General features: G+C 38.7%; 1 protein-coding gene across 5 annotated transcripts in view; it reads left to right on the top strand.

Moving 5' to 3' along the window:
• CEP128 (centrosomal protein 128) overlaps positions 1 to 17,272 on the top strand; it is a 282,591-nt gene that overhangs the window by 93,082 nt on the left and 172,237 nt on the right. For 4 of the 5 annotated variants that reach the window (XM_089522329.1, XM_089522332.1, XM_089522331.1 and 1 more), the window contains 2 exons: positions 3,538 to 3,888; positions 12,564 to 13,214. In XM_089522329.1, coding sequence (XP_089378455.1) covers positions 3,538 to 3,888; positions 12,564 to 13,214 — 1,002 coding nt within the window. The remainder of the gene's footprint in view (positions 1 to 3,537; positions 3,889 to 12,563; positions 13,215 to 17,272) is intronic. The other variant, XM_089522333.1, reaches the window with a different exon arrangement.

Raw genomic sequence — 17,272 nt, 5'->3', positions numbered from 1 at the left:
GAAAATATGGTAGGGATTTTTATTTTGTAGCAGTTACCAGCTCAGAAAATTGTGGAAAAAAATAACCCAGTACTTGTACATTTCCCACATCTGTTACAGGCATAATTTCTTTATTTCTCCAGACTTTTCTTTAATTCTAAAAAGTCAGAGAGGGAGAACTATGCTTTTTTGGCATTAGTTACTTAGGCTGTGTTCCGCACTCTTATTTTTAGGTGCTTTACGCACAGTCCAAAGGATGTATGCCCAGTCAGGTTTCATTCCCATACAGTGTGTGTGTGTGTGTGTGTGTATGTGTGAGTGTGTTAATTCTCTTAAGCAAACATATAATCTCTAAAGTCTTTATTCATTGCCAGAATAGTGCAACATCCTTTACATATATACATTGGTTTTGTTGATATGTAATGTTTGCTTTCCATCAGTTTAAAAGAAACAAGAGTTGCATCTGCTTTCCAGTTCCTGTCTTCAAGAACACACATTTCGCCTTGTTTAAGTGGCAGTTAGATCCATACCAGTTCTTTGAGATCAATGGAATTAAAGCATATTTGGTGGTTGACTATGGCAATGTGCCATCAGTAACAAATGTGTCTTGATATTACAGGAAACCTCTGGGATTCTTTATAGTACTGAATAGAAGTGAGGCAGAGAATCAGCTGATGTGCCAAAGGTCCATATTAGTTGTTGTTAATTGCTGTCAAGTCAACTTCGACTTATAGCGACCTTATGAATGAGAGACCTCTAAGTCATCCTTTTATGAACAGCCCTGCTCAGGTCTTGAAGACTCCAGGCCATGGCTTCCTTGATTTAATCAATCCACTTGGAATGTGATCTTTCTCTTTTCCTACTGCTTCTACCTTAGCAAGCTTTATTGCCTTTTCTCATGAAATATCCAGAGTACGACAGTTTCAGTTTAGCCATCATCTTCTATAGAGAGTTCAGGTTTGATTTACTCTAGGACCCATTTATTTGTCTTTGTTAACAAATTTTGGTTAGAACTAGAGGTGATTCTGTCTCTGTATCTTGAAGCAGCTCTATTGGTTTGTTATCTGTTTCTGGTGATTTATTTCTCCCAAAGTCTCTGAGTGCAGCTTCCACTTCACTTTCTAAAACTGGAGCTTTGTGTTCATATTGTTGTTCCTTCAATTAATCTTTCATTCTTTCACCTCTTTTATATAGTTCTTCTATGTGCAGAAATTGTCAAACAGTTATATTCAGAGTTCTGACTCTACATCTGTCCTTTTTTACTTTTATTTTTCGTCTGTCCATAACTGCTTGAAGAGTTTCATTGATTATCCATTGTGGCTTCTCTTTCTTTTTGGCTATTGCATTCCTCTCTGACAATGTCCCAGGCTTCAGTCCGGAGTTCTGGCTTGGGATCATTTATGCTTAATAGTGCAAAACTATTTTTTACATTATCTTTAAATTCTATAGGGATGTTCTTCAGATTCTGTTTAGGCATGATGGTTGAGTTTCTGTTTCCATCAGCTTTATTCTAATTTCTGATATTAGTAGTTCATGGTCTGTGCCACAATTCATATAGCATTTAATTTAAAACAAAATAAGGGTGAACGTCTTTCTAGAATGCTTCAGTTATATGTTCCTGCATGGCAGGAAGTTGGATTTTATGGCCTTTAAGGTCCCTTGCAGCTCTAAGATGCTATGACTCCATGAATTAGAACTTCTTTCTCTTTTCTAGAAAATTCTGTTTTGCTTCCAAAGTAGTAAAATACTTGAACATGCATTTTATGTAAATGTTTTATTGACATAGACAAAGGTCATTCTGATTCCAATCAGACAACAGTTGATATGTATAAATTAATTATATACCCTTCTGCTTTAAGGCAACTAATTTCAGTGAAGAATATGATTTTTGTTGTTCAAAATATTAACTACTAATAAAATAGAGTTCCAAGTTTTATTTTACACAACAAGATAAATGTCTTCAATTAATCTAACAATATTCTGTACTTTGCTTACACCTTGAATCTTGTTTCATTAACTACTACATGGAAACATTAGTAGCATGTACAAGATCTTTTCTCATAGGCTTTTTAGAAAATAATTATTTTTAATGACCCAGAAAGGCTGATGATGCAATAATTTAGGACTGGTGTCTTTTAATATTATCACCAGATGGGAAGCTATTATAGCTGTTCAAAGGAGATAATCTAGCATAGGAGTCTTAAGGTGAGACATTTTTACACAGTTTGTAGAAGGCTGAATCTAATAATTTCTGATTGCTTTTGTCTGTGTCTCTTCGCATCTGTCAGGGTCAGAATATAAATCCATAGCCCTTAAAGGTTATGTTTAATTAATACAAATCTTCCTTTGTAATTGAACTCAACTGAGTGTATAACAGTCACTTATTGGGTATTTTGGAGAAGAAAGATTTTATAGTGTGCTTTATGTCTTAAGTACACGTGTACTAAAGCAGGAAAGCATGTCTTTTACACTTTAGAAAAATGTTCAAATTAAAAAATTCAGTTTTAGGCCTTAAATTATAATAACAGTAGCATCAAAAGTTTTGTTTTCATTTGTGTATAACATTGAACTTTATTAGCCAGGACTGAATTGGAAAAAAACCCTCTTGTTTTTTTTAAAGTACTTGGATTTCTTTTGCTACAAAAACAATATTTACGTTAAAAGCACACTCTATTAAGAGGAACAGAAGAGCCATACTGGACCAGACCAAAGGCCTATATATTACAGCATTATTTTCACATAGTGACCAACTAGTTGCCCAACAGAACCTTGCAAAAAGAACCTGAATATAGATGTACATTCTGTCTTGCATATAGTGATATATAAAAGCACTGTGCCTCTGATCCAAAGGATAATATATTGTCATCTTGTCTAGGACTAATTGATAGTTCCATTGATTTGTCTAATTTTTCTTCAGAGTCATCCTGGTTTGAAATTGCCTGGCACCAGTGCTCTGATCCAAAGGATGATACATAGGTATCTTGACTAGTATTGATAGTTCCATTAATTCATCTAATTACACTTCAGAACCATCTGATATCTGCCAGGTACCAGCCATGTGACAGTCTAAACTATGGTGTGCCTTCACCACACCACTGCCACGTGCATGCACCCCATTGTTTCCTGTGGGGCGCGAGCATACGTGGATTTTCCCTTACGTGGGGAGCAGATTTCCCGCGTAAGGAGAGGGCCTACTGCTGCTCTAAAACAAGAGCATCCTTTTGCAGGACATAATTGTTGTGTCAAGCATCAATGCTTACTACTTCTTTCGTCTTTGTGTACTCAGGATCTACAGAACCAAGCAGATGTCTGTCTTTCAAAGATGGCATTAAAGTCTGTTCAAATAATTCCGAACACGTGAATGTTCATCTGTTTCAGTTAATTATTTCATTGGAAGTAGAAAGGAAAGGTGTCTTGAATTGGCAAAGTTGTGGGTTGTTGAAAAATTGCTGTGGTTGCTCTATATGTTTGAAAGCTTCTGATTCTGATATGGCCTTAAAGATATGTTATTTTTGTAATCCCCCGGACAGTCTTTTGATCTGTTGTGATGTCTTCTAGGTTTTAACCTCAGACTTGGAAAAACGGGAGAGCCAACAGCAAAAGATGCTGAGTCAGCTGAAAGAGATACAGAGTAACTACAAGGTCTGTGAGAACGAACGAAGAGCAGCAGAAGTTCAGGTTACAGAACTGTCTCAGCATTTGGAAGAGTCAACTAAGGAAGCAGAGAGGTACCTAGCTGAATTCAGACAATCTGAAGTGCTCAGGCTAGCAAATGAAAAGAAGAAGGAGGAGTTAAAACTGAAAGCTCAGGAATCTATTAGACATTGGAAGCTAAGATGTAAGAAACTGGAACATGAACTAGACAAGCAGACTGAACTTCACAACCAGTTGATGGAGAAGAACAATTTGGTATGGGATTCCTTTATTCTTTCCTTTCCCTTCTAGCCAACAATCCTAGCAACACTCCTCCTAGCCTGTTTCAAGATTTTAACAAGTATACACTTGTAAAACGTGTTTACTAATTACAAATTTTAAAATTCATCATTGCTGGCCGTGGTCTGAGCGGCTTCATTACATCACTGTGGGGCATGGTCCCGCCCTTGCTGGGACCATGGATAGCTGGAGCAAACCAGTTATTGGTAGGTTTTTGAAGAAGAAGGAAAAGAGATTACCTTTAATCGGTGCATCCAATAATACTTTAAAACAGAATGGCTTGGTTCAATCAGATATTTTGACCTGGTTGGAAACAAGATGCTAGACTAAACAGATATTTGATCTTATGGCTTTTTGGGAATGTTTTTACAGTACAATGTGATGACAATTTGGTTCTTTCTCCATTACCTATACTTTTTTTGTCTGGGTGTGTGTGTGCTATGATCAACTTTTGAAGTGGCTACATTTATGTTCATGAGAGCCAGTGTGTTGTAGTGGTTTGAGTGTTCGACTAAGACTTTGGGAGACCAGGGTTCAGATCTCCTGCTCAGCCATGGAAACCCACCAATTGACCTTGGGAAGTCACATTCTCTCAACCTCAGAGGAAGACAAAAAAACCAAAAACCTCTGAACAAATCTTGCCCACAAAACTGAGTGAAAGGGGCTTAGAGTAACTGCAAGTTGAAAATGACTTGAATGCTCACACAACAACAAGAAGAACAATAATATGTATGCTAAGAAGCTATTTTTAGTAGACTTTGGGCTCGAACAGACAGGCCAAAATAAAGCTGCTTTGGGTCACTTTGGAGGTATGCTGTTTAAATTACACACCCATCTTAAGTGACCAGAAGCTGCATTAAAGCCATGCTCCAGTCCTTAGGACTGGAGTGTGGCTTTGGCATGTCTTCCAGCCTCTTAGGGCACATACATCATTTAAACAGCATACCTCCAAGATAACCCAAAGCAGGTTTATTTTGGCCTGTTTGTTCAGGCCCTTTGATCACATGATTCTGGAATCTGCCTGGAACTTAAAAAAATAAAAGCATTACCACCCTCAATTAGATACTTGGCTAGTTAGGACCACCCAATGTCCAAAACATCCTGCTGTAATAATCCCATTTAAGATCTCTTTAACTGCCTTGCCTCAGTACTGGAATTTCTAGTTTATTATGGCACCAGAGCTGTCTAACAGAGAAAGACAAATGTCTCACAAAACTACAATTCTCTAGCATTGAGCCAGGGCAGTTAAAGCAGTCTCAAACTGGCTTATTTCTGCAGTATGTTTTGGACCCAAATCAACTTCTTATTGATCTTGGTAGCTTCCCACTTTATGTGATATATAGATATATTGCTCCTGGTATGTTACATAGCAGAGATGTAATGCAGGCTAAGGCAATCTGATCTTCTGCAGATGTTTTAGACTACAGCTCCTATCAGCCACAGTTAACATGATCAGTGGCCAGGGATACCTTATAGTGCTGCCTACAACATCACTAGGATAGCTACTGCAATATATAGCAGTAGCAAGTTCATTTATATACCGCTTAACACTGCACTTAAGTACCCCTCTAAATGGTTTACAATGTGTAACCTAATTGCCTCCAACAAGTTGGGTACTCATTTTAGTGACCTCAGAAAGATACCAGGCTGAGTTGACTCTGAGCCTCTGGCTGGTATTGAACTCACAACTTTGTGGTTTGTGAGTGAGTGGCTGCAGTATAGGCATTTAGCTACTGGGCCCAATTATATATGTTCTATATACTATATATATGGCCAACAATATGTTCATATGATTCAATCAACCTTTCTGTAGATGATGTTGGGAACCCTGATCCGCTTGGAATCCTCAGATGAATGTATATGTGTGATTAAGGATGTGTATGTGCACACATTCCTCTTCTACATTGTGATCTATTCAAAATAGGCCTATTGTTCAGTTATCTGGTTTAGTATTGTGTTTCCAACAGTGCTCTGGTAGATGCTATGAGAAAACAAACTTTTGTAAACAAAGTTTTACATACTCGCTATGGGAAATGATTATTTACAAACGCAAACATTTTTTCAGATAAAGTATGGGGATCTGCCCTAAAGAATAATAAAATCATAGATTAGTAATGGGCCTCATGGGCCATTGAATCTAACTTCTTCCTCCATGCATGATCTCCAAAGCATCCCAGCAGGTCCAACACTACCAAGAAGTTCTTTCAAATGTTAAACTGAAATTCACTCTCCTGGAACTTCAGACTATTAGACCTGGTCTTTACCTCTGTAGCAGCAGAGAGCAGGCCTGCCCCCTTCTCTCTGTGACAGTCCTTGAAGTATTTAAAAACTGAAATCATGACACCCCTCAGTCTTCTCTTCAAGTTGAACAAGGCCAGGTCCTTCAACCTTTCCTCATAGGTTTTATTCTTCATAACTCTTTATCATCTTTGTTGCCTTTCAACTTGTTTATGTCCTTCAAAAGAGGTGTGCAGAACTGAACATAGTATTCCAGATGAGGCACAGTGTCTCTGGACTGACATGTAAGAATTTGCATACTGGCTTTACATGTACTCATTTGCTTACTGTTTTTACAAGTTTTCAATGGCTTTCAACTGCATCTTCCCATGAAATAGCTATACAGTTTCCCTGATGACAAAATAATATCTTATGGTCACTAACAGTTCTCTGGATATAAAATGGATTAACAGCTTCAAATTATTGGGGAATATGTGCCTCACAAGCATAATACTTAGTATTTCCAAACAGGTGAACAACAACTAGTCCCTCATCACCACCCCACACATAAAAGGTCTAGCAAAGAAAGCCAGGCTAGCTTTTCTTTATTAAAAAATCATTAAGTAGCTTTACTTATAAATGCTAATGTTTTAATAACATCTCATAGTGAGAGGTTCTACAACATGTACTCTTCTGACATGGAGGAGAGAGAGAGAAACGAGAATGAACAACCTCAGACTAAACTCATAGAGGGTCTGGATAAAACCAGCAAACAGGAAATGACATGAGCACATACTATGCCAAAACTCTTGGAAAGACATGCAAACTAGCAACTATTAAATGTATGTATAATAAGGTTGTGTCTAACACAAATAGATTTTCCAGCACAGTGTTTAGAATTCTTTGAGAATTCCTAATCTTCCACTGTGGCTGTCTTGTTACATTCTTTGTTCACTAGCAGTACAAGATTAACACCCTAAAGTGCTCATGTTTTATAAACTTTGGTTTTGTGATTTAGTGATTTCCCCCCCAGTAATCAGGTAGAAAATTAGCATTTAAAACTAGCAATTAGTATTTCAATTAAATGTACATGAATGAAGCCCAACAGGAAAGGTAACCTCAAAAGACTTGAATAGGATGCAGTTTTGATGCAGTAATAAGTATGGATGGAAAATGAACAGTATGAAAATAGTAGATTAGTCCTACCCTAGAGGTAAAAACATATATGGAAGATAGATATGGCAGATGGCCATCAGAAAACTAAAAGTTTTAAACCAGTAATTAAGTATTTCATTGCAATTTGAGAATAATCAACCAATATATGAAGAATGATTTTTGACAGCAAAAGGCCATTTACGCCCTTCAAATGCTAAAATGTAAATTATTCCAGATCTGAAAAGTAGGTGGATTTCATTGCCAGTATGGCTTATAATTAATCATTCACCTACTGTACAATCTGTCAAAAGTAAGTTCTGCTTAGTGGGATTTAAAATCTGCCTGACTAAATAAAGTATTAGTACAAATGGAACCTATAACCTGAAATAATTCTTGTATATTCAATCGTCTGAGGTGCAACATTCCATCTAGAATATAGAGAATAAAGCTAACTGTGGGTACAGAGGAGTACATTGAGTTGCTAGAATGTAAATGATTAACTGGGAAGCTATTCAATATGGCAGGAAAGAAGCTTATTAAAAGAAGATAGAAATCTTCATTTATTTACAAGTTTTATTGATTTTCTCCTCTCTTGTATACACACTTTAACACAATCGGAGAGTCTGAGTGTGCCTGGGAGGTTGAGAGTAATACTGTCAGGAAACTGAACTCTATCAAGAGTCTATATTTCTAGTAGCATCATCCATGGTAAAATGCTCAAAGTGAAGGCACCAGACTGAGATACAGTTATCCTCTTCAGGGGTAATAGTTGCAACAGAAGAAACTGCTAATTCTAATGATGAGGTGACTGGAGCAGCTCCAGAAAAAAAAGCTGTTGGGCAGTAGCAGTAGTGGGAAGTGACATTGCCAGATGATCTCTTACAGACAACAGCAATAGCACTTTAACTAGTGTTAGAAGAAGGCTCTGATAATCCACTTCAGAAAGTCTTTTATCTTGAAAACGTTACAATGAGAAAAACCAAAATGAAGCTAGAAGATGAGATCCTGAGGTTGGAAAATACTTTTGATGAGAAGCACTAAAGAAGTGCCACCGCTGCCCTATTCCTCACATGTGCTCAAAAAGGTCGGAAGCCTTGCCATGGCACAGAGGGTAGGGGGGGGGGCAGTACTTTAGGTAGTCCTGGGAGATACCTTTTGCCACTCTGCTCAGAGAAGGGATAGTTCCTTTTTTGTGATAAGAGTTAAACTACAGTATTTACACTGAGCTGTGGATAAGTCGACCTAGGTTTTTTGGGTAAATTATTGACTAAAATTTCTAGACTTATACATGAGTATATACAGTAAATGCTGAACATATATGGAAAGCAGGATTAAAGTGGAAACTGAAAGTGTGAAAAGTGGAGGATGAAACAGCTATAATTTCAGTGATGCACATAGCTTTATATTACAAAAACAGCAGAGACTTGGAAGGATTATTGACAAAAGTGAAGGAAGAAATTGCAAAAGCAGGGTTACTGCTGAATATTAAGAACACAAAAATAATTGCCACAGGTTTACATAATTTTAAAGTGTGTGATAAAGACATTGAGTTAGTTAAGACTTTCTAACTCTTGTCTCAAATCAAAATGCAGAGTATAGTCAAGAAATCAACAGAAGAACAAGACTTGGAAGGACAGCTATGGACAAACTAGATACAATCCTTACTTGTAAAGACTTGTAAAGTCTTGGAACCTCAGGATATTTATATGGGAAAATGAGCAAGCTCTTTTGTAATCTTTTAGACTATTTATTATGTACACTCATAAATATACAAACATATACATACATATACGTAATTGAATATCTAAGTTACAATAATCGTTGTCATAGTATTTCTGTTTTCTATGTAAGGACACAGAAGGTGGACAATGAACAAAGCTTACAGAAAAAGGATAAACTAATTTAAAATATGTAGCTAGAGGAAAAGTCTGCAGATATCATGGAGTGCCAAAACAAACAAACAAATGGGGCCAAGAGCAAATTAAGCCTGAACTCTTCCAAGAAATCAAAATGACTAAACTGAAATTATCATCCTTTGGACATACTATGAGAAGACTTGTGAAACAGGCACTATTCTCTACCCCTGTCTCTTTAGATTGAGAGTCCTTTGCGATTTGCCAGCTAATGTGGATCCTATCTGGGGTCCTCATATCACCTTCTGGCCACCCAGGCATCCAACTTGTTATGGTGATTAAAACCAGACAGGCAGAGTTAACACCAACACTCTACTTAATTACTCTTAAATCTTGGGACCCCAGGATATTTATATGGGAAAATGAGCAAGCTCATTTGTATTCTTTTAGACTATTTATTATGTACACTCATAAATATACAAACATATACATTCTCCTTAGGGGAAAACACAGACATGTCAATGTCCTGGTACTTTGCTTTCATTACAGTACATTACATTGGATTACATGTAAGTTGTTACAGATTCATTACATTACAGGATATGCCAAGTAAGATGTTACACTCTCATAAAGGCCTCTCATAAAGGCCATCTCTCTTTCTCTCTCTAACTGGCTTTTTAACAGTTAATATACAGAGGAACTTTACCAACTTAAACAGTATAGCTTAGCCATTTATCCATGAAGAAATAATGTATCATCTGTTGAGGAACTATATATCTCCAAACAGGCATCTTTGAATGTAAAAGCATTTACATTCTTAATGGGCATCCACTACCGTCATAATGCACCATATATCTACTTTAGCATAGCTTTGATGAGAATAAAGATCTTCTCTTTCTTACCAGCATGTGTGGACAACCAAAAAACATTTATGGGTAGCCATGTTGGCCATATAGCAAATCCAGTAACATCCAAACAATGATACCTTTGTTGGGTCAGCCAAAACCTCTACACCACATAAAGTTTTCATGATGCAAAACATGAACACTTCTTGAGAAATTCAGTATTCTCTATCTACATAGGAGCCTGTGGCTTCACAAAGGAAGAAGACATGCTGGATTCCAAGGAAGCATCTTCTTTGAGTTGGAAATAGACATTAAATTTTCTTGACTTTGAAAATTTACCAGTGACTGCATGACCAAAGGGAGAGGTGCTAGCCTGCAGATAGCCCTCCCTACCATCTGAAGTAAAACCAGAAACAGAAAATGCAGGCCTATCTTCAATTTTTTCCTCCTGTTTGCCTGATGAAGAAGCCAGTGTGACTTCAAAAGCTTGCAACATGTATTTGTGCATTTTGGTTGGCCAAATAAAGGTATCATTGTTTGGATGTTATTAGCATGTCTGGACAGTTTATCAGTTATGAGGAATATATTTTTTTAGCATTCTCATCATACAGTAAAGACTGTTAGTGCAGTCAGATTGCTATCTCCTCCTGGTTTCTTTTATTTTCTCCCTAGACTTTGCCCAGCTATCTGCTATCCTGTCAAAACAAAGGTGCCAACAGTGCCTTGTTTGGCTATCCAGTCAAAACAGAGATCTTAAATATGATGTCACTCTGGGTCCAGTTGGAGATAGTATAAAGAAACTGTGGAGAGCTAGATCTTGGCTTTTGACTGACCCCCCCCCCAAAAAAAAAAAAAATAAATCTTGATTGCTTCAGCCACTGAACTTGCTAGAAGGGTGGTCAAATCTGCTCTTATCTCAATGGTGACAAAATGTAGAAACTCTCATCTCTTGATTCACCTTTGAGTAGTTGTTCTGCCTGGTGTTAGCCAGTCTCTCTATTCCCAGTAACAGACACATACATTTTTGTGATTTCTTATACTCTGTAGGTTATATTCTGTATATATGTTTCCAGCCCTCAGACTTGGCAACCAAAATAGGCCTGGCCTATAACACATGACACACTGTAACAGATGATAAAGGGCTCGAAATGACAGGCCAAAATAAAGCTGCTTTGGGCCACTTTGGAGGTATGCTGTTTAAATGACACACCCATTTTAAGAGGCCAGAAGCTGCACTAAAGCTGCGTTCCAGTCCTTAAGATTGGAGCATGGCTTTGACATGGCTTCTGGCCTCTTAAGACATGTGTGTCATTTAAACAGCATACCTCCAAAGTGATGCAAAGCAGCTTTATTTTGGCCTGTCTGTTCGGGCCCAAAGTTTAGTAAAGTAGAAGGCAGTGGGAAAATAAGACCATATCAAAGTCAGATTGCCATAATAAAGGAACTATGACCCTGATTTTGTAATACCTGAGCAGGGCTATTAATAGTGGGGTCTCTTGGGGAGTTTGACAGTCACAGGGTTGCCATAAATTGAAGCCAGCTTGATGGTCCATAACAACAAAAACAATTGATTGGTCTGTTTACCATAATTAAAAATGAAAAACCGTAATGAAGCACACAAAATCAATGTTAAAGCTCATTAAAAGTTGGTATATTTTGAATTATTAGTATCCTTTGTCATTTTAATTTTTTTAAAACTATAATTCACTTTGAGTGACTTCTGACATTAAGTACAACATGATCTTCTATAAATAAGTAAATAAGAAGAAATGAATGCAATGAGAATGAATGAAAAATATCAAATGCTGTTCAGTTAACCCAGCAATAGGCAACTTTGCATGTGGCAAATATATATGTGTGTTTATATTTGCCACAGAACCCATCTGTGTTCCATTTCCAAGCAGTGGTTTTTCATGTTTAGGAGGTACTCTAGGTTCTTAACAAGGTAAGCTACTGCGTTTGTGTGTTATTATAGATCTTTGAGGCCTTTGTCTGAATAAAGGGATATAGATCACTGAATAATATAGCTAGATACAATTCAGTTAATTTTGTTTGTTTTAGGATCTAAATAATTTCTCTGAAAGTACACACCCACAATTTCTAGGGTGGCTTTCAGGTACTATCCCATAAATGAAAGTGTTACTTTGATGAATATTACTCCTAGACATCTTGGGGTCTACATTACTGTGATTTAATATCCCTTCCTCTTTGCCATTGAGTTGTTTCAGTCATGGCTCAGTGATGAGATCTTCAGATAGTGGCAAAATACATGGAAACGTCCATTGATATTCTCTTTGGGATGATGTCCTACTTACTCAGTAGGGTTCTTTTTGGTCATTTCCCATTTCCCCGTAATACAGGGTGGGCAACCTGTGGGCCTCCAGATCTTGTTGGACATTACCTCCCATCAGCCTGCAGCAATCGCTGTTGTGACTAGGTCAGGAATATTTGGAGGGCAACAAGTTGCCTACCTCTACCATGATTAGATTCTTGGGAAGCCTTTTATCCTCTATCTATCTATCTATCTATCTATCTATCTATCTATCTATCTATCTAACCTCCTACCCCTTTTGAATTGTAGGCCCTTAAAGAAAAGGATGACTTGAAGAGTCAGCTTCTTTCTACCATGCACCAAATGGAAAGCCTTCAGAAGGAATTGACTGATGTTCTTGAGAAGAGAGCCAAACAAGAGGAGGAGTTGCATTGTAGAGAAGTAAAGCTCAATGAATCTAGATCACAACAGATAGCTCTTGAACAAGAGATTAGGGATATCAGAGAAACTGCAGATAAATTGAACAGTGAGTTGCAAAAGCAGAGCCTAACACAGAGCCAGATACAAACAGATAAACAACACTTAGAGGAGGAGCTTGCAACTATTAACATGATCCATGAAAAAGAACAAGCAAGACTGTTAGAGATGCAAGCAGTTATAAAAAACCTGAGTGGAATTCGGGCTGAGTTAACCAGCCGAGTAGCAGAAGAGGAGAAATCAAAGAAGGAGATGCACAAGACCCTGACAGAACTCCAGAAGCAACAGGAATCTAGTCAAGAGGAGATGGCTGCTGTCACTAAGCAGCTGAAGTTGGAGAGAGATGTCCACCAACAGGAACTGGCAGAACTTCAGTCAGAGTTGCAGCGGGTGAAAACAAATCATGACCAACGTGTCCAAGAGATGATGGAGTTGTTCAGTCAAGAAAAGGAGGAAGCAGCTAGTCACATTGGAATGTTGAAGGTATCTGGGGAGGATTGTTGACATTTCCCTCTTTTGGATAGCAGTCTGTGTTTTTGTGGCAGTGAAGTGGCTGAGCAAGCTGCCAATGAAGAGAGTTTCTCAATTTCTCTTGAATATGTAATCTTCAGGTTTAAAATGAGATAACAATAAGAGAAGCTGCCGAAGCACTTCTCAGATAAGTGTGGTGCGTGTGTGCCTTCAATTGTCTGTTAACTTATGGCGACTCCATCAATTTCATAAGATTTTCTTAGGCAAGAAATACTCACAGATGGTTTTTCAGTTACTTCGTCTGAAATACAGCCTACAACACCTGGTATTCATTGTTCTTTAAAGATCAGACAGGATCTGGTGCCGTCGGAGTATTTAGGCTGCGTAGGTGTGGTATGGTGGCTCAAACCACATGTTGTCTTTACTTGTCACTGGCCTTTTTGAGTCTTGCTTTCTTTATGCATATTGACATCTTTTTCCTTTTTGTGATAATAAGTACTCAGGAAATGCAGGAGCTATTGTTTACATAACGTATTTATTGTTTTACTTGTAACAGGAAGGGAACAAAAATTATCCAGGTCATTAAAGCCTTGCCCATGCATGTAGAAATCTTACCCATCCATTCTTTCTACTTGTGAAATGATGCCAATATTGCCTATACTATTTTGACCATTTTGTCACAAGTACTGTATAAGGGCTAGAATCTGGCATTTAAAACAAACAAACTAAAACATCAAGGATATTCTCAGGGAGCTGAGATGGGAGGGATTCCTTGATCTTTTCTCTGTAATAATTTCAACAGTGAGAAGATAATGGCATCATACTGTACCTGCATACAAAATGCTTTCGCAAATGAGCATTTCCTGACAGATGGGAGAAAACTGGTGTATGTAATAGACTGCACATGTCAGTATACAAACATGGATTGTGAGGAATTGGTTTGTTACTAGTGTGGTTTCAATGTGTCAGTTGTGTGATGTGTGCCTTTTTACAAGATTTTCCAAATATTTACAGCATGTGTGGGCAGCTGTTGTAAGGGTAGGGCTAAGGGGGTTGCATTGAAACCCCCAAAAGATTTCATCCCGTATAAAAAATAATTCAGGGGGTGGGTGCCTCAAAATACTCCCAATGCCCTCTAGGGGTGGGGGGGATTTGGCCATGTTTTTAGACACCCCCCCCCAGTCATTTGAGGCTGAAGGGGGCCCTTTTTTCTAAAATGAAATGACTCTGAAGTTGACTTCTGGGCCTCTTCCTGTTGTAGAAAAGGCCTGTCTTTGTCCTGCAATGGCCAGGGAGGGGCAGTGAATTTGAATTGCTACAAAACCTGCCTTGAGGGGGCAGACTTTTCTCATCCTGGTGTACAGGGTTTATTTGTTTGCTTTTATTTGCTTTTTATTATTGGCTGTTGGGTCCCCTTCTTGTAGAATGAGGACTTATCGAACAGGATAAAAAAGGCTGCCTACAGATCCGCAAGTTTGGAGCTGACGCTATAATTGCAGTCCTCTCCCCCCTAAATCGTTTAAATACTTCCCTCCCTTCTTCATGTAATGAGCTGGAAGGAAAAGATTGTGTTTCAGGCTAGGATGGCGGCCTCAGAAGATAAGCAGTGATTGGCTTTATTTTGAAAAATGGAGTATATGTGTGCCCCAGAATATAGTCATTGCAGCAGTTTTTCTGCCATAAAGGAGGTAAGCCTTTTCCACTGTGTGCTCATATGGATCTACTGTATCATTTTCTTTGTGCAAAATGTACTTTAGTTTACCTCATGTTTTGCTCTGGCAGCCCAGCCAAGATCAGATGGTGGGATCAAGATTCTGACTGAGGTGCATTTTTGAAAGAATTTTACAAAAAAACTCAGTCTGTGCTTTATAGATTATAGCAAAGCCTTTAAATGTATAGATCAGTGGTTCTCAAACTTTGGTTCTCCACTTGCTTTGGACTGTCAGAATTGCTGTTAGTCAAGCTAGTTTGGGTGTCTGGGAGAGGAATTCCAACATAACTCAAGTGTCCTGTCTTCTAGGCCAGCCAGGAGGAGAGTACTAAACAAAGTCTGTTAGAGATGAGACAGTAGCAGATCCATTTGTAAACAGAATCTTACCAGTCAGTTACAGTTCTCAGAGGTTAGGCAGTCCTAGTCAGTAGGGTACAGGAAGAAAGCCATGATGTCAGTCCAAGGAAGTGACTGGTTGCATGATCAATTTACAGTGCAAGGTCCAAAGGTCTTCACAAATCAAGAGACAGGAGTATTGCTTCTTCCTGAGAAGTCACTTGTCAAAAATGACCTCATGCAGGAGTTGCTGGATTATTTAAGTCATGGCAGGATCTTTCAACTGTTGCCTGGTTAATGAGCATTTCCTATATAAACACTCTTAGTGTATCAAGCCCTCCCTTTTGTCTGTGTCCCATTACAGTTGGTATTACTGAATCTGTGTCTGAGTTGTGGCTGCTGAGAAGTGTCACTGTCTCTCTGAACCACTGTCATGTCCACCTGTTCTCCTGTTTCCCTGTCTGTATCATAGTTTGTACAAGGCATGTGCCCCCCTGTCCTTCCGGTTCACTGTATGAGAGTCTACACTTGGAACAAGGCATGACATGGAGGACCAAAGTTTGGGTACCACTGTTGTAGATCATGAAAAACTATGGCTTACTCTTAAAGAAATGGGTATCCCACAACATTTGTTTGTTCTGCTGCATAGTAGAAGAGTAAAAGGAAACAAAGTCTTATGTCCACAAACTTTATTATCTTTAAAAGCCCTTAACATTTCAGCCTTGTCACCAGCTGGCCTTCTTCAGGGCTATTACCAGAAATTTCTGGAGTTGTGGGTTGAACTTTCAACTAAGTAGACAGTATAAGTATTAGCTTCCTTTTAATACTCAGTGTTCACTTTGTTGAGAGTGCAGATGAAATTCCAGAATGCCCCCGGATCGGCTGGAAGAGGCTCTGGGGCTGCCGGAAGGAGCATGGAAAAAAGCATTCCTTGCTGGCGGTCCATTTGGAACCATGACGGCAGCCCACTTTCAGAGTGGACTGTGCTGTCACTCTGGTCTCCAGCCAATTGGGGACTGATCGGGGCTGGAGCAGCCAGAGACCATTCCAGGCTACCAGTCTGCTTCACCTCTCAGTTAACAAAGCAGATATGTTTCTAGGTTTTACTTCTTTAACAGAAGCTTTGGTACTGGTTGTAGAAATAACTTGTACAGAATAGGGATAGGTTCCTGCTGCACAGAAAAAAGAACATTTCAACATGTTCCAGCAATTTTTTAAATTGAAAACTAACATCATACTTATGTGAAATGAAACAAACAGGTTAAGTAAGGCTTGCATGAGTAACAAAAACATTTTGGACCTTCTAGACTCCAGAGACTACTGAAAGCTTATTCCAAAGTGAACCCTGGGATAATTTTTTTCTCTCAAGAGCCTCAATTTTTCTTATGATTTTCATCTTGTAGATCACTATTTTTCGACATGCCATAGTAGCTGTTGAAGCAAACCAATCTGTTCTCTTCTTTTTTGGTTTTGCTTTTCACACATGGTTGGTATTCTGGAGGCAACTATTTACCTTGCCTGGTGTATATAAGCACACACAACTACAGCAGGATCACCTGCAGAACAGTTCCATTCTTTCCCAGAAGAAGCTTAATTTCTGCAACCCAACCGTGAAAGTGTGCTTTCTTCAGTCCTCCTTCACTTTCCAATGCAAATGCTGTATCAGTAACAATAACAAGCCACCTTCCAGCTATACAGGAGACAAGAAGACTGGGGGCTTGGCTGGACTGGACTGTAAAAAGACTTTGTAAAAAGGAGCTTCTTTGTCAGAGACTGCGGCAGGGTACAGATCGCCAGAAAGAGGAGCCTCCCCAGCGCCTCTCTTTGCTCTGCAGGAGCGCCGCAACAACCAAATTGCGTAGCACTCCTGCAGAGCAAAAAAGGAATGCTCGGAAGCAGCTCCTTTTTCTGGCGCTGCTGTAACGCAGCAAAGTGCCAGAGACGTTGCGATGGCATCACAGCTGTGCCCCCCTGTTTGGAAGCGGCGCAGCCGCGACATCATTGTTATGCGCCCAGTCTTGTG

This window comes from Sceloporus occidentalis, unplaced genomic scaffold, assembly GCF_023333645.1.
Source record: "Sceloporus occidentalis isolate IW3139 unplaced genomic scaffold, rSceOcc1.0.p SCAF_4, whole genome shotgun sequence".
NCBI classification, from domain to species: domain Eukaryota; kingdom Metazoa; phylum Chordata; class Lepidosauria; order Squamata; family Phrynosomatidae; genus Sceloporus; species Sceloporus occidentalis.
The sequence above is the reverse complement of the archived record's forward strand: the minus strand, read 5'-3'. Positions and strand labels throughout refer to the sequence as shown.